Source organism: Poecilia formosa, unplaced genomic scaffold (genome assembly GCF_000485575.1).
Source record: "Poecilia formosa unplaced genomic scaffold, Poecilia_formosa-5.1.2 Scaffold160, whole genome shotgun sequence".
Classification (NCBI taxonomy): Eukaryota; Metazoa; Chordata; class Actinopteri; order Cyprinodontiformes; family Poeciliidae; genus Poecilia; species Poecilia formosa.
Window position 1 is genome coordinate 1,176,276 of NW_006800099.1, and position 17,953 is coordinate 1,194,228.

General features: G+C 37.3%; 2 protein-coding genes and 2 gene segments (V, D, J or C); 3 read left to right on the plus strand and 1 right to left on the minus strand.

Moving 5' to 3' along the window:
• The window catches only part of LOC107837633 (Ig kappa chain V region K16-167-like), a 4,528-nt gene extending 2,016 nt beyond the window's left edge, over nt 1-2,512 (plus strand). The window contains 1 exon segment of the V gene segment in view: nt 1,964-2,512. Coding sequence covers nt 1,964-2,190 — 227 coding nt within the window.
• A 48-nt stretch (nt 2,513-2,560) lies between these two features.
• Nucleotides 2,561-4,117, minus strand: LOC103146553 (Ig lambda-2 chain C region-like; the record flags this gene model as incomplete). The annotated part of the segment is given in 2 exon segments: nt 2,561-3,019; nt 4,093-4,117. Coding segments are annotated over 2 exon segments (342 nt in total), but the record flags the coding sequence as incomplete, so codon positions are not given.
• Nucleotides 4,118-6,011: 1,894 nt separating this feature from the next.
• tspan37 (tetraspanin 37) lies at nt 6,012-10,242 on the plus strand. The gene is made up of 7 exons (XM_007564536.2): nt 6,012-6,463; nt 7,667-7,858; nt 7,927-8,001; nt 8,081-8,179; nt 8,370-8,522; nt 8,622-8,705; nt 9,891-10,242. Exons 1-7 carry the CDS (start codon nt 6,401-6,403, stop codon nt 9,963-9,965), a joined length of 741 nt encoding a protein of 246 aa, XP_007564598.1. The 5' UTR covers nt 6,012-6,400; the 3' UTR covers nt 9,966-10,242.
• Nucleotides 10,243-10,675: 433 nt separating this feature from the next.
• Nucleotides 10,676-17,953, plus strand: part of elavl1a (ELAV like RNA binding protein 1a) — a 10,254-nt gene continuing 2,976 nt past the window's right edge. Inside the window, exons 1-6 of one of the 5 annotated variants that reach the window (XM_007564540.2) lie at nt 10,676-10,809; nt 14,186-14,245; nt 15,847-16,027; nt 16,639-16,742; nt 17,253-17,406; nt 17,548-17,773. In XM_007564540.2, coding sequence (XP_007564602.1) covers nt 14,210-14,245; nt 15,847-16,027; nt 16,639-16,742; nt 17,253-17,406; nt 17,548-17,773 — 701 coding nt within the window. In that variant the 5' untranslated portion in view covers nt 10,676-10,809; nt 14,186-14,209. Of the gene's footprint in view, nt 10,810-14,185; nt 14,246-15,834; nt 16,028-16,638; nt 16,743-17,252; nt 17,416-17,547; nt 17,774-17,953 lie in introns of all 5 variants that reach the window. The other 4 variants (XM_007564539.2, XM_007564538.2, XM_007564537.2 and 1 more) reach the window with 4 other exon arrangements.

The following is a 17,953-nucleotide window of genomic DNA, read 5'->3' on the forward strand; positions in this document are numbered from 1 at the left end:
AGCCTCCAAAGCTCCTGATATATGCGGTGGATAATCTTGAATCAGGAACTCCAACTCGGTTTAGTGGCAGTGGAAGCGGCTCTGACTTCACTTTGACCATCAGTGGAGTTCAGACTGAAGATGCTGCAGTTTATTACTGTAAAAGTTTCCATGTAGTAAACAGTGCCAACGTGTTGACACAGTGATTAGTAGCCGTACAAAAACCTCCCTCAGTCAGACTGCAGACACTCTGAGCTGTTAGAGCAGAAACTGAACAGACTCTGATCCAGACCACTGAACACAGAGACGACTGGAAACTCTAGTGCAACTCAAGGAGAGTAAAATGTAAGAAAACAATATGGTAACATAAAAACAGAAAGTAATGAAAACATTTTGACTCTGACAAATAATTTCACTGGCACAGTAAATAAATCTGGAAATATTTTTACATTTAAAGAAAACTTCCTGATTTCACTGATACAGATCAACACATTTTCTACCTCCTGTCATTCCAGTAGAGACTTGCTCCCTCTGTTTTATGTCTTCATCCTGTAAATATATCATTATTTCTATTTATTGACAGAACAGCTGCAAAACTCTGATGGTTTAAAACCTCTTTCTCATGACGTCTGCACAAATAAACATGCGAGTTATTGTTTTGGGTTGTTATCCTTTCACCTATTTTCCTCTAAGATCCAAGAATATTAAAGTCAGTTTTTATTTTACTTCGTCTTTATTTTTATCTTTCTATTTTGTTTTCTGGAGTGCCTAAGTTGTAAATAAAAAATAAGTGACTATCCCATCTTCTTTTTTTTAACAGTTCACGTTTTTAATCATTTTATCAAAACATTAAGGTCACTTTCTAAAATGTCTCTATCTTTTGTAAATCAAGTTGTTGCAAAATGTCTGGATTATGATAAACAAGAAAATATCCAGGAATGTAGAAACACAAAGTTAGACAAGTTTCTTCTAATTAAATATCATTTCTACACTAGAATGGCCGATCAGTTACAAGAGTATCATACTAAAATATAAACTTTAAAATTTAAGTTGTAATGTGGTTGAACCTGGTGCTTTTTGAAGGAAAATGATGAGAATCTATTTAATTTAGTGGTTATTGAAGAACATCAATGAAGTGAATTTGATCAGCTGTTCAACAAACAAAATTTATAATATTCTTCAGAATGTGTGTTCAGGTTGATGTTCTTTGTACATTTAATATCAACATTAATTAAAGATATGATTTAAAAGAAATTATAGAATGGTTCTGCATCCTATATAGTGTAAAATTTGACTATAAATAATAAACACATTTTTAAATCACAGGTCCAAATAGATCAAAGTCACTTTGATAACCTTAACATACCAAGAAGAAACATAATGAGGATCATTGTAACATGAATACAGGTAACATTACAAAGATTTAAACCTTATGTTGCTCAATTTATGGATCTATTTTATGTCAAACATTTGCAGTTTTTGTGTAGTTTAGCTAATAACACATCACATTTAGGGAACATAGAAATATTAGAAAAGTGACAACATGAAGAATAAATAAATACTTTATTTGATCTTCAGTTGAAATAAAAACTGAATATTGTCACTAGATGAAGTGTTGGCTGAATCATCTCTAAGTTTCCTGTTTCATCTCAGCAGGTGTGGATTTGCATGATCTCGATGCTTCGCTGCTCCTCAAGCTTTAAGTTCTTCTGCTGCAGAAAGTCCAAAGTGTGTTTGAGCTCCGACACTGAAACCTGCATCAGGATGACGTCTCCAGTAGCTCTGATGGTTGTGTTGGGTTTTCTCACTCAGGGTCAGACTGACTTTTAAATTTATCTAGTTTTCTTTGAACTCATACTTATTATTCTTTTCCTTTAACGTTGCTCATTTCTCCTTTCAGCATCATCTGCCAATAATTTTCTGACTCAGTCTGAACCATCAAAGTCAGTCAGTGTTGGAGCGACTGTGACCATCAGCGCCACAGGAAGTTCTAATATTGGTCCTGATCTCAGTTGGTACCTGCAGAAACCTGGACAGCCTCCTAAACTTCTTATATATCAGGCTTCAAGTCGGTTCTCAGGAACTCCATCTAGATTCAGCGGCAGTAGATCTGGTTCTGATTACACTTTAACCATCAGTGGTTTTCAGGCTGAAGATGCTGGAGATTATTACTGTATGGGTGACCATGGTGGCGGCGTGTTCACACAGTGATTTATAGTCGTACAAAAACCTCCTTCAGTCTGACTGAAGGCTGCAGGTGCAGAGAAATGATAAGAACTGGTTCAGTGAACACATCACAGAAGTTACCAAGCAAAACCATCAAATATCTAAGGATGAAATCACCAACTATAGATTATTTTATAAACACAGATGTTGAAATTTGTTTTATAAATAAGGATTATTAATAAGTTTTCTGATGTTTTGCCTCACAAACACTAAAGAGTCTTTAGTTTTTATCTAAAGGCTTTTACATGTGCAGGTTTCTAAAACGTTTTATAAACTTTAAAGAAATGAAGATGAGACGACGTTTGATCAAGAACATGAACGTTGAAACACAACAATAAATACAAAGACAGTGATTGACATAAATCTGCACTTTTATTGAAACAATCCATTTGCTCCAAGTTACATGAGAAAACATAAGGAAGACGAATGAAACATGAAAAGTGATGTTTGTGAATAAAACATGACACCATGATGGTTCCAGCCATGGAGCTGCAGCTCTACTCTGAGCAGCGCTCCAGGGTTTGAGTGACAGGACTCTGTCCACTCTGATTGGCCTCACAGCTCACTGAGCCCGCCTTCCTCCACTGGTCTGCAGGGAGGCTCAGGGTGCTGCTCCAGCTGTAGCGGCCGTCCCCCCCCAGCACCTCCGGGCTGCTGGACACCCCTGAGGACCTGCTGCTGCCCCCCACCTTCCAGCCCAGCCTCCAGGTGGAGGGGAAGCCCCCGCTGGCCAGACACACCAGTGTGACGCTGCTCTGCTGCTGCTGCTCTTTGGAGGGGGGCAGGACGGTCAGGGTGGGCCGCAACACACCCACTGCAGGAGAGAGGGGGAGAAAAGACGCAGCCATGAGAACCAAGGATGCTGAAGACGCCTTAGAGCTTCACTCTTCATCACTACTCGTCACATCTTCATCACACCAGACTCTGAATAACCAATCGCTGAGATGATTTTCTCTTGGTTAAACTGAGAGACCAAACATTCAAGTGGAAACAGTTCAAACGTCGACATCTGTTTCTTTCACTTCCTTTAAACTACATGGAAAACAAATGAACCATGAACACGAAGCTGCTCTGAGTTTACTCTCTAAATATTAGTTCAGTTTGACACCAATTCAGGTTAAAGTTTCAAAATGAAGAAATTATCACAAACATGTTTAATTAACAGCTAAAATGACCCAGAAAAGACAAAAAACAGTGAAAAGAAGTAAAATGTTAGTTTCCATGTTAGAGAAATTAAAACTTAAACTATACAAAACATTTATAAAATACCTTTGAACTGTACATTTTATTGTTTCTCAAGAAAAGTTTTACTGGTTGTTTGTTTTAGACATTTTTACAGTTGTGGAGCAACACAAACATCTGTGAAACTCAGTCATAAACTTCAACAATTACAGTTTTAAATCAAGTAAAATGAAGAAACTTTGTTGGAAAATGAATTAGTAAAGTTAAAAAATTAAATTCTGCTACTTTTACTACAAAGAAAAACTTTCTGGTACTTACAGTTAACGACGAGTTTGGTTCCTCCACCAAAAGTGTACCACAGTGATACAAACTCATTGAGAGGCCGTACAAAAACCTCCTGCACTGTCAGGAGACATCTAGCTGCTGAAATGATGTTTTTAAAGTGATAAAAATCACAGATTAAACTGTATTTAATCTGCAAATCATCCAACATTAATTCAGCTTTAAATTCATTCATAATTTAGGAGAATATTTTCATTTTATCACAAATGAAAAGTAAAAGTTTCTTCCCATCCTGTGCAACACTGTTTAACAATTCAGCTTCTATTATGTTTAAATGCTAAAACCATTTTTCAAAGCAATTTAATTCATATACCCATTTTAAAAAATATCTACTTACATTGATATATACAGTAAGATATTTACCTATGAGTTTTAGAAAAAGAGGAAAATTATCCTTGTGTTTCAAAGAAAATGTAATTTTAATCCAAGAAGTGAAAATCCTTCATGTTGTTTGTTTTATTTTCTTCTCTTCCAATAAGATGATGAGAGTTTTAAATCCAGTATCTATTAGTGTTGGTTCAGTGTCTCTGTTTGTCTGAAAGCAGAGAGATGATTTCCATAGAGTGGAGGCTTTGCATGGTCAGCTGATCCTCCAGTGAACTGAGAAGGTTTATAGTCCTGTGAGTTCAACACTGCAGGACTCAGATCTGTCAGTCAAGCCAGCAGAAGCAACAAGCACCATGACCCTCATCACCATCCTCATCTGGACGCTGACCTGCTGCTGCTTTACAGGTTCATTCACTCAGCAACATTTCTACCATGATGTGCTGCTGCCTTTTCTCTCCTTTCTTTCTGCTGACAAATGAAGGATTTGTTTTTGTCTGCAGGATGCAGAGCTCAGATCACTGTGACTCAACCTGCAGTGGAGACGGTTACACCAGGATCCACTGTCACTATCAGATGTACAACAAACCAGGATGTTTATAGATATGCTGATGGAGATTATGCTATGTTCTGGTATCAGCAAAAATCAGCACAGCCTCCAAAGCTCATAATAATGTATGCAAAGACGCTTCAATCAGGAACTCCAGCTCGGTTTAGTGGCAGTGGAAGCGGCTCTGACTTCACTTTGACCATCAGTGGAGTTCAGGCTGAAGATGCTGCAGTTTATTACTGTAAGAGTATCCATGTAGTAAATAGCGACTACGTGTTCACACAGTGATTAGTAGCCATACAAAAACCTCCCTCAGTCAGACTGCAGACACTCTGAGCTGTTAGAGCAGAAACTGAACAGACTCTGATCCAGACCACTGAACACAGAGACGACTGGAAACTCTAACATGTCTAAAAAGATTCAAATGCAAGAAAAAGATATAAAGACATAAAAACAAAAAGTAAAGGAAAACACCTTGATTCTGACAACTGACAAATAATTTTTAAAGATACAGTAAATAAATCTGGTCATATTTTTCATCTACATCTTTTTTCACTGATATTGACCTCCACATTTTCTACCACCAAGGCTGCAGGTGCAGAGAAATGATGAGAACTGGTTCAGTGAACATATCACAGAAGTTGCCAAGTAAAACCATCAAATATCTGATGGTAATCTATAGTTATTAAAATAATCTAATAACTATAGATTATTTTATAAACACAGATGTTGAAATTAGTTTATAAATATGGATTATTATTAAGTTTTCTGCAGCTGCTGAGGAAGAACAGATTCTGATGCAGACCACTGGACCTCATTATTTTAGAACTTTGATCAGTCAGAACATTTATCAAGCATCAATTAGAACAACACAGGAACAATTTTAACCATTGCAGTGTTTCTCTAAGGCTCTATCAATTCTTTAGGTCAGCCAACATATATAAGGCATTAATTTGTCTCTTTGGCATCCATCCATTATCATACACGCTTCAATCTACTGTTGTTGCAGAGCATGCTGGTTCCTTTCTCCAGCAGCCAATGGGCAAGAGGCAGGGTACACCCAGGAGAGGTCACCAGTCTAACGCAGGGCAACCCAGAGACAGACAGGACAAACAACGCTGCACAAACACACTCACATCTAGGGAGACTTTAGGTGTGACCTCACAGTCATTTTCTTTTTTTCTTTTTTTGTTTTGGACTGTGGGAAAGAACCATCCACAGGGAGAACATGCAAACTCCATGCATTCAATACCCCGGGCTGGGAACTGAGCCCAGGCCCTTCCTGCTGCAACCCAACAGTGCAACCAACTGAGCACTGTGCAACCCTTTTTTGTTTTTATTGTTCACTTATTCCTCTAGAGGGCGCTCTTGATTAAACAGTGGAGTCAATGGTATCATGTTCAGGGAAATTGTAGAAGTGCAAAAAAAAAGGAAGAAGAAAAAAAGAGAGGACACCATTTTCATTTTTCATATGAACGTGAGAAAAAACGGAAGCGTCACCAGTCAGTGAACTGACTTCACCTCTTTTATCAACTCTGAAAAAACTAATGCCAAGCTGATGGGCTGGGTCTAAATTAAACCAGACGGGCTTTTCCGCATTTCAGGGGAAGGATTTTTTTTTTTCATTAGTTGCAGGAAAGGAAGTTTCCACGGATTGACAGCACCATCAAAGTGTCCACTCCCTCTCAGTAGCAGGTGTTTTCTCTACACAGGAGCGCTATGCTGTAGTTTATCTTCCTGTTATCCTCACATCGGCAAGTCACGTCCATCGATGGTCGGTGACCAGACAGATTCAAAATGTGTGATTGGAGAGGAAACCGGCTTAAAACCATATTTCAGCTGATGTGTCAACTTCTGTGGGTAAGATTTTCTCTCTTCAGTCTTTTTTGTTTAAAAGTATTACCTACCTCTGCCTTTATACTTTCAGCTATAATTACACTGATTTCCTTTTCTCCAGCGATTTGTTCCTGAAGTGAAACCAAACACGAAATAACAGAGACTCACTTCTTGGTTCTTACTATTTATACTCGCTTAATGTACTCACAGCTTTCTCGTTTTGTCATGTGACGCGTCATGTGAGCGCAACGCGGGGTGAACTGTTTATACGCAGTTTCACTTCATGTGGAAAGGACACATTCAAATTGAATCTGCCCTGTTTCCAACATCAACATAGAAGCAATGATGTTTCAACCACAACACGCTTTTTATTGGGATTTTATGTGATAGTTACACAAAGTAGTGCAGTGTAAGAATACTGTTATGAGGGAGATGTGATATTTTACTTTCCTCATTGTCTCACATGAAATCAGACTAAAAACCAGTGGTCTACAAGCTTTTTGCCACTTGGGCAAAATCGCAACGTTGAAAACATTTCCTTTTACTGAATTAAACATCTTAACATTCCTAAAACAACGACCCAAGTCATTTTTGCTATAAGTGTTATTTATTTATTTATTTATTTATTTATAACAATTTGGTTAAATTACTGATTCAAATCATTTCTGCTTGAAGTCGTCAGAATAATGGGGGCTGGATAAAATCTCACACCTCACTTGATCAGATTTTTTGTTTTGGTAAGAGATTTTGAAGACATTTCTTTTCTTCTATTTGATAACAAAGCACCACTCTGTCTACCTAATGTATCTTAATCAGATTCATAATAAGTTCATGGTCATAATGTGATAAAAATATTAAAAGGTTAACAATTAGCCATTTAATATTATGTTTGTGAATGTTGGAGAAAGCTTATTTTTACTGGATAAGGTAATCCAAAGTGCTTTACGGGAAATGAAAGAGAAAACTTGAAATTACAAATCTTTAAGCATTGGAAAGCATAGGATCAAAAGAAGCAAATGTTGAAATGCTAATTTTAGTGACTGCCTTGTTTCCCATGAACAAAAGAGATTTCTATGGGACTCTATAGACATCAACATTTCACTCAATCTACAGCATGAAAACTGGTCGTCTATGGAAACAACTGGATGAGCTCATAGCTTGTAAAGATATTCCCCAAAAACATTGAATTATGATACAACATTCTTCTTTTTTTTTTTCCTTTGCAAGGTTGTGGGGATGATTATGGCCATGGGCGGCGTCTCCCTCCTGATGAAGTACAGACACTACAGCTTGTTTTTTTCTCAGACCTACATCCTCCTCCCGGTAGTCTTCACGATCTGCAGCGCAGCATTCTTGCTCTTCGCCGGTTTCCTCGGTACGTGGCTGAGCCTCAGAGACTCCCGCTGTCTGCTAGGACTGGTGAGGTTTATCCCCGCCACCGTGGGTAAATGCATGTTTGCGTCGTACTGAGACATTTTCTTCTCCAGTTTGTTTATCTGCTGGTTGTGATCTTTTGCGTGGGAAGCACGGCCTCTGCCCTGGCCTACGTCCATTCCAGAAAGGTACTCCACCTGCACAAATGTTCGTCCTTTTTGATACGTCTTGACCTGAAGGTGCAAGCTCAATTTTTCTCTTGTTTAGTTGGACTCCGACACAGCGTCTCTCAGCGAGGTGTTTCAGAAATACACAGGCAGCAGTCAGGACAGAAACTCTCGGATTGTTGATGTAACTCAAGAGGAGGTGAGGCTCTTAAATTGTCAGAATAAAGAAGTAAAATCCATTACGCTTCCCTAACGTTGGATTAGGATTTTAAATGATTTTCTGTTCAGAAACATAATAGCCCCATTCCAGACATACAGCAAAGGGAGCCATCATAATCACAACCTGTATTGAAAAGTTTCTACTAACTTAACGAACTGATCTGCATCAGCTCCACTGTTGCGGGGTCAGAAACTACACTGACTGGCTGGACAGCTCTTGGCTCAATAAAACCGGTGGAGATGTGGTTCCTCGCAGCTGCTGCAACACCACGTTCCTCTTATGCAAAGGCAGTCTGTACCAGCCATGGAAGCTTTACCATCAGGTAGATAAAACTGCATCAATCATGCAGGCCATAAAAGCCACTTTCTCACTTGTATTTATATAACTTTCGTACTGAATGTGTCTTTTTTCTTTTTCCCAGGGCTGTCAGGTGAAGCTGGAGATGGCTTTTCAGTTCATCCTACAGTTTATCATGTGGACATCCCTCCTGGGGTTTCTGACTGAGGTGTGTGCAAAGCATTTAACAACAGTCTTTAAGCTTTTACCTGTGTATTTAATTTGACGTATATATGTAGTAAAAAATAAGACACTGACAATCTGTAAATGAGTCTCCTACATCACCGTGGATGAGTTGTGTCATGCTGTCCTTTGCAGGATGATTTCAATTCAGTCATGACAGAAGGATTTTTAAGCATGAATAGCATGTTTATGGTCATATCACAGGCTCTCAATCAGATTTGTGTCCAGAGTTTGACTAGAGCACACAGTTATTCAGAAGTGGACTCGCTGATGTTTCAGCAGTTTCAGATATAAGGTCAAAGACTTTGTTTCTCACCTATTTTCAGATCTCTTCAATTAGGGCTTGATGTAATATTTTGAGAGGTTTCTGCCTACTTCATGTTGTCAGACAGGTTCTAAGAAAGAGGTTTGTTTGTTTTTACATGTCAGGCAGTACAATGAGGTCTGGGTGTGACTTGATCCAAAAATTAATGATTTAACAAGTAAAGCAATTATATTTTTACATATAGGGCAATTTTGGTTCAACTAGTTTTTTCTTCCCTAATTAAAGGAATCATCGTTCGAAATTTTCTTTTTGTTCAACCTGTCGATCTTTGATTTCAAAATGGGTGGAGCTCAAACATTCACATGTGGCTAGAAACAAAGAGAAAAGAAATCTGTAAGGGGGGAAATACTTTGACCGTGAAGTTTTTTTTTTTTATCATCTAACTGCATCTCAAGTGACAAAAGAGTTTCAACAAGATGATGTCAGTTTATTACCTTTATAGTATCAGAAGGTGAAAGAACAGTTGTGTCTTTGGTTATAAACTCAAGTATGTAATGGCGTTATCTACCTGCCCTCTGATATTTACATCACCTTCTGACACATCTGTGTGTAAGGATAACATTTGCACTCATCATGAACTTTCAGGGTTTATATGATGTTTTTTTTTCTATGTGGAATTATTATACAACTGCAAACTTTGATGATTAAAAAAAAGCCAAACAAAAAGTAGGAGACATGCAGGATCACAAAAAGAACACCCAAAGTATTTCATTTTCTCTTTTGGGAAGAACCCTGCAGCATAGTGCAATTTACCCCTTATTATTTCATTATAGTTTTTATTTTCCTGTAATGATTTATATTTGGGCAGATAACTAAACCTTGCTTTCCTTTTTTTCTATTATGCAGGTGGTTTTGCTTTACATGACGACACAGATGATGATGGAAGAACGTTTTAAATATCAAGCACTGAGTAACACCTAGACAAATATGAAATAGGTTTTCAATTCAATTCAAAAATACTTCATACTTTTCTAAAGGAAAATTAAACTGCCAAACACTAGTGGTCTCACCACTGTTTCAGGAATTAAATATTATTGCAATCAAAATCACATGGATCATTTTACATCAAAAAGATGAATTGTCTTGCTGTGGATCCATTGTTTGGGTCTGGGTAAATTTATTTGTATGTTTTTTTAAAGTGCCTAATGCTGATATTTGACTTGTGAATGATGAATAAATATAACTGAATATACCTAATTAGCTTTTGTTGCACTGTGTCCACTTTGTGCTCTAAATATACATTTCTTGTTGTTTATAGATGTTGTCTATTTTTGCATAATGCACACTGTCATACACCCAGCATTGATAAGTGCTACAGGATGCATTTTATTAACTTATTTATTTAAAGTTGTACCCTTTTTAAACTGAAAATGAAGTTGAACTTCATACCCAGCACTCCTTATAGCGTTTTACAAAAGAAAACAGGGCTTGTTAATTGTTTCATTTTTCCAAGCATGATCACTGTTTCCAGTAGATGTAAAAATATTCGCAATATTTTTTTTTGTTAGTTTTTTTTGTAATTTGTAATGAACACATAAAAAAATCTACTTTTCTGGTGTGGATTTTAAATTAGTTTAGCGTTGACTGGAGATTCTGGAGGCCGGCCAAGTTAGGACCATGCCGAGTGTGTCCTGCAGACGCGTCGCGTCATCACGTCCTCCTTCCTCTGCTTCTTCTCGACGTGAGGCCGACTTGAAGGGAACGTTCTCGAGAAGGAATAGAAATAGGAGCGGGGAGTACAAACTGCAAGTACCCCATACAGCTGGTAAGAATTTGCAATGTTCACTTTGTTTTTTATCGAAACTCGTTACTGGTCTATTCCTTGGTTTGGGGTTTCGCAAAGGTTATAAAACGCGAGTGAGCGCCATGCTGGTTTTTGGGCCCAGGGAGCCGACGGCTAGCGGTGTTAGCATCCAAGGCCTGTTAGCAGGCCGCTGGGGTTTCGGCGCCGCGACAGACGAGCGTTAACAACACGCTCTCTAAAATGGGGACACGGTGCTTCGAGTTAACCTAGCAAATCTCTGTCAGATAGACATGTTTCCTCTAATATTTGCGATGTTTGTGGTCATTATTGCAATTGAAATTAAAAATTCTAATTACCTTAGTTTTAGTGTAATCTCACTGCAAAGCCTTTTATCTTTCTGAGCGGGAACGAACGCATGCAGCTTACTAGCATGCTAGTCAGTAATTCATTGTAATGCTACTCAGGCCTCTGCGCATTACTGAGTCGAAGAAAACGGCATTGGCTAGGAATATAAAAACTGCAAACTCAAGTAGATATCCTCATTAGTTTGTTGGCGCCTTTGTGAAGTTGCAGATAATAAAAAACACATCTTGCTACCGGCCAGTTTGGAAACTGTTGGTCTTAAAGGATGTTGCTTTACACCATGGCAACGGCATAGTTATTAGGACAACCGATTACATTTTGCATTAAAGTCGGACCAGAACTGGTTTTGGAAATCTAGCATAAATGTTTGTTTTGGAATAATGCGATTTATTGGCATAGTAATGTTATCTAAACCCAGTGCTGCATTAAATCTGCATGTTTTTCCTCCAAAATTTTAGTTTTTAATCTTCCATATTTTTCAATTGTAAGACCATTATATCATCTACAGTCTAATCTTATAGTAGATATTGGCTTTATCTACAGTAAGATATGGTAGATATAAACATATATATATATCTATAAAATGTCTCCGAAATGCTATCAAGATTATGTGTGCAGGTTAAAAATAGTTGCAGCATTTCAAAAGCAGAAATTTTGGAATTATGTGATAAGTTGTGACTATCACAATCATTCTTGATATTAAAACATTTTAGATAGTCCAATGAAATATTGAATAAATATAGTGAAACTATATTTGATTAGTTATCTACTTTTTAAAGATAAATAAGTAAACATTGGGTCTTGTTACTCTACATCTTCAGCAATAAAATGAAAGAAAATAGTTTTTTAATGCATCCTTTTCAATATTAAATGTTAAAGGTACATTTTTAAACGAGATGAGCACCTTTTCACAGTTCATATGGACCTTGTGTAGCCTAGTTTGGTTTGTGTATCAAGTGGGTTTATTTTTGGTGTTTAACTGGTATTTGGTGGGGGGAAATTTTCAGAATATGTGGTTGATTTTGTTTACTGTGTTTTTTAAATGTATTTCTTAAAATTGTACTTAAATATAGTTTTGTGAAAGCAAAACTTGAAACCTCAAGTTCAGTTATATTTACAAAAGGGAATTGCACATAAATTTTTAGGTATGTTTACATTGCTAGCCTATATTCTTTAAACCGCTACCTGTAGTACCAGATAAACATTTGTCACTGTATCATAACAAACTGCTTGCTTTTAGGTACTTAATTATCCATCTGTCACTTGTTTATTGCATCACATGTCAGAACTTTAAAGGTGGTCAAATAAGAAATAACCAAGTTGTTTTAATGCTAAAAGAACAGAGTGCACCAAAAGCTACTTTTTCAAGAAAGCTTTATTGTGATGGAAGTAATTGCTTCCCTTTTCTAGTAGTTGGAAAGGTTTGATACCTGGGGTCTGTATTGGCGTTGATATTTACTTTTTCATCAATTTATTGCAATCCATATTGTTAGATATTATCACATATTGAATCTTTTCTAATATTGCGTAAGCCTAATTCCCGGATCATAACTTGTTTATAGATTGCATCCTACTTGATTTACTAAAGGATGATTATTGTCTCTGTTTGAATTTCTACCCAGTAGCTGTCATTTAACCAAACCTACGAATACCTGCACACACACCTTTTAGTGACTGTGTATTTAACCATTTTGTTGTAGTTTAATTATCCTAGTGGCTAAGTAGCTTGATAATTAATGCACATTAATCACAAAGATGCTTTACTTATATTTTATTTGGGTATTAGTGTTAAGATTTTATAGAACGCCTTATTTCTATTGGTTGCTGGTCAAATAGTTTTTGACCTCATTGGTTTTTATGAAACAAAACATCTGATTAAGACCGCACTATATTAGGAAATCATGATGAAGTAAATGACCAGTAACTGTTGAAATGTTCAGAGTGCTGCAAACTCTCATAGTGTCACACCTTTCACATGTTCATCTAAATCCATGTCCAGTTAAGTTTTTGAAGGCGTGTTTAATTCTGAACCTTGAGAAAGCCTTCAATGGATTGTTTGGACTCACTTTTCTTTGCTTTTTCTGTGTTTTCTACGGCTTCGATTTAAATATTATTTTATAGTGGTTTTGGAGCGTCATAGTTGGCCTTCTTTAATTAGAAAAACCCAACTACACAGCACCAAAGTGACTGCAATAATGTTATAGTAAAATGAAGGAGGGTGTTCTACTTCAATGAAGTGTTTTTTTTTTTTTTTTAACAAAGATTAATACATGAATCCTTGGTCAGGGTTTCCCCAAGTGTATTATAAGCCTGGCGGGCCACCAGGCTTTACTTGTGCCCCGTATAGGCTTAGCATTGCTTATTTATTCAAGTCTTTTTTTAAAATGTTTGCATTTTTTAAGACCTTATAGTTGGTGTTGAGGCATTAATCTTCCAATCTTTCAATAACACGTGATTATCAAGTGATATTTTCAAATTTCCTGTCAACTTTAAATATTTTTTAACTCAAAAACACAACGGCCTGCTGGATGAATGACTGCCCTAGCACCCAACCACCGGGCTTAGCAAGTTTTCTGGGGGAACCTTGCTTGGCTGCATCATTACTTTGGCCCATCATAAAATGGTTATATGAATGGGACTCGTCCAGCCATTGGCTTAACAATCATCCTACAGAGTTTGTGATCTTTTCAGTTATTTATTTTTTTTTTTGCTTCCTTTCACTCTTCATCTTATTTCATTATCATCCTTTTACCAAACAAGCCACATCTTCATGATCCACATCATGTTCAAACATTGATAGGAATTGCTCCACAGTTATTTCCAGTTGAGTCTGATTGAAATGAACTATTACATTTACTAGTCTTTGTAGAACAACTTCTCTGAATCAGAACCATCATTTTATTTTAAATCATCAGCAGATGAGCAGGTTTCTAGTTATCATAATATTTCCCGTGTTGTGTGCTGTCCTTTCTAGTGTAGCCCAACATGTTTCGTGGCAGTCATGCTCTCTGACTTTTGTCTTATTTTCGCTCAGCCTCAGGAGCAGTGAAGTGTCTTCATGGCAGTTCGTCGAGGACACAATAAGTACTTTAAAGTGAGTATTAATCCCCTGCTCCCATTGCAAGCAGCGTAGTAGTCCTTCACCTGTTTGCGAAATAAAAAAAAAAAAAAAGTGAAGTGGAAATTGCAGTCGCTGATTTCTAACCCAGCAGAGACTTTTTGCGATTTTGCGTCTACTTATTCTGTAAAAGTGAGTCTACTTTATGGTAAATGTGAAGCGCGCGCACACACACACACACACAGAGCTCTGCTGCTCAGCTCCTCTCTCCTTCACTGGTTTGATACAGGACTTTCTTTCATGCTGTGCGTCTCGCTCACTGGAATACACAATCACAGTCCCTTACTGGTTTGAATGGTCCTCAGTCAGGTTGACTCATGGATTAGTTTCCATTTCAGACTTGATTTTAATTCAGCTGGCAGCAGCCGACTTAAAATCCAATTTGAAAACATGGTTTTAGAAAAAAAGCAGTAGGAGCTTTTTGATCTGTTGCCATTCCCTTTTAGTCCTGCTGTGCTGCTTTTAATAGATCCCAGAGAAACTTTCCAAACTAGATTTGACCAATTTAGCAAGGAAAGAAAAATGGGAACAGTGTTGTTCTGTCATTGTGCCTAGAAGAACAGCTCTACACATTCTTCCTACAATATCCTGGTTACACAAAGTATTTCGAGTTGGACTGCTTCTTTCCTGTGACTTTACAGAAAACTGAACATTTTCCACCTTATACAGCTCAAATTTTATTTAATTTATTTAATTCTTGTTTGCTTTGGTAAGCGTGTACAGAGGGACTTACTTAGTTTAAATCTAGTTCAGTGCCTGAGTAATGCAACGTAAATATGTTTTATTAAAATTGATTTCAATGCGTCTTTGCTCTTTTTGTATTATCAAAAACAACACCACCTACTGTTTATTTCATGCCTCATTGGGATGTCAGTATAAAGACTGGATAAGAGCAATAAAGTTTGGTTAAATTCGCTCAGAAAAACAGTAAGAAGTTGATTTCTATTTTCTTTTTAGTTGTGCTGATTGTCACAGATTCTTATGTTGAATAAACTTAAAAAAATATTGAAACAAGTTACATTAAATCAATAATTTAATTGCTTATAGTGCAGTAACTTATACTACCATGCATCTGGCCTTTTGCGATTTTTAATTTTGTGCACAAAGTGACTGGGATGATGATTAAAGTTTGTATATATGTTGTTCCCTAATACAAAATCATACAATCATCATGAGCAACAAGGCAGATTAAAAATTGTAAGGGTGCCATGCATGTGTCTTTATCTCTAAGAAGAAGGTTTTACTGACACAAGCATAGATTATTGTTATTATCGTAAGTGTTGCATAAATGATCAAAAGCACTCAACTCTTTGCTATTTGTCTATTTCAGATTCATTATCATTTTATAATATTCTTTTAAGGAAATTTCTATTTGAAGTGAATTAATTTTCAAACCAAATATTGATTTTTTTGTGTTAAATTGTGTGGGATTGATTTGTTCTTTTGTCTTAAAACCTGCATATTGTCACAATACAAGAAAAAAAAATACACGTATAATGTATTTCTCAATTCCCCGTTCTGTCTACCCCTGTTTGCTTATCATGGTTTGTTTTTGGTGCCAACTGGCTGACTTGCAGGACGTGTATGAGATGTCGAACGGTTATGAAGATCACATGGGAGGGGATGAGGCGAAGGATGCAAAGACTAACCTGATAGTGAACTACCTGCCTCAGAGCATGACTCAAGATGAGCTGCGAAGCCTCTTCAACAGCATTGGAGAGGTTGAGTCGGCCAAGCTGGTGCGAGACAAAATGGCAGGTATGCAGAACTGTGAAGAAGAAACACACATGTAACAAACAAGCCAGGGATAAACCATAGAGTATGTAGATTTAACAGCAACAAAAAAAACATTTTATTTGTCAAAGGAAGCCCACGAGACATCATGTGACTCCTAAAGGCCTAATCTCGACCTCGTAACCCTGACAAACCAATCAGTGACGTTACATGGGTTGCACTCACTTCTTATAGATAGTCAATAGGTTAGACTTTATTTATTTGACCAAAAGCCCTCATTAGCTACGTCAGATTTCTATTTTGAGTGTTTAGGACCTTTTCTTTGTAGATGACCTTATCTTTGTGAGGTTTAGTTCCTGACCTCTTTCCTGGGTTCTCTTTCCTTGCCTGTTTTCTGTTCTTTTAAACTGTTTCAGATTTACTCCCTGCTTAATTTGCTCGTAGTTTTTGACCCACCATAAGAGTTTTGCTATTGGAAGGAATCCAATTCTCTCTTAACTTTTGACGGTCTGTTTACTTTGCACACCATGCAATGTTTAAGATTTGTTTTGGTTTTTGATATTTGTTTGCAGATTATTTTGAACTATACAACGTTTTTTTGTTTTATTTTATTGTTTTCCTTTTTTTTTCTCTAGGCCACAGTTTAGGGTACGGATTTGTTAACTATCTTAACCCTAGTGATGCAGAAAGAGCTATCAGTACTCTGAATGGACTAAGGCTACAGTCCAAAACTATCAAGGTAACGTGCAATAAGGTGTTCTACAATTCTCAAAGCAAGGATGTTATTTTCTTTTCACTCTCCTGTGGTTCCTGTGCTGTCCGCTAACTAGCTAGTACATGTCAGCCTGACGAAGGGATTGTGATGTCACAACTCACTCGCTTCCCTTTCTGACATGTCTGATTTTGACTGGCCTTTTTATGTATATTTTTTTAACGTTTTAACATATTTATTTTTTTGTAGTTATTTAAAAGTTGGATTTCTTTGATTATGGTGCTGTAATTTTTGGTCTGAGCGAAAATATGGGAAATCAGAGGCAGAAAAAACGTATTTTTATCAAGTTACTTTAATTTCTTTTTTCGGATATAATGTTTTTTTTACGTATCTGTAGTGAAGTTAATATTTTTAAAACACTTTAGATAATCACCAAAGTGTTTTGGTCAAATGTTGCCTCTTTTGGTTAATTTTTTTCAATTTCGTTCATATCCCACCCAAAATTTAGGCTGATTTAGTATTTATTCCTTCTGCCAGGTTTCATATGCACGGCCCAGCTCTGACACAATAAAGGATGCAAACTTGTATATCAGCGGTCTGCCCAAGGCCATGACTCAGAAGGATGTGGAAGAAATGTTTTCCCGCTTCGGGCGTATCATAAATTCCAGGGTACTTGTTGATCAGTCTTCAGGTACGACAGGTGAATGACTTCCTTGCTTCTCAAAAATTGGAAACATTTATTCTTTTCCACAAGCCCAAGCCACCAGAGCGCGGGCCTTCTCACGCCGAAGTGTGCTTCTGATGCGGTAACGATTTGCTCCGTTGTTCACAGGTGTGTCCCGCGGCGTGGCTTTTATCCGGTTTGACAAGCGAGCCGAGGCCGAAGAAGCCGTCAAGAGCCTGAATGGCCAGAAACCGCCCGGCGCCGCCGAGCCGATCACGGTGAAGTTTGCGGCCAACCCGAACCAGGTGAAGAACACACAGCTCATCTCTCAGCTCTACCACAATCAGTCGCGGCGCTTCGGGGGGCCGCTCCACCACCAGGCACAGCGGTTTAGGTGAGAAACGTTATAAATATTTAAATAAAATGTGATGTGTTAAAGCTTGTCTAGTCTAGTGCTGGAATAAAGCTCTGCAGTCATATGTTATTACTAGAGCTGTTGTAAACGAATATTTTAGTAATCGAGTAATCTATCGATTATTCTTACGATTAATCGAGTAATCGGATAAAAAAAATT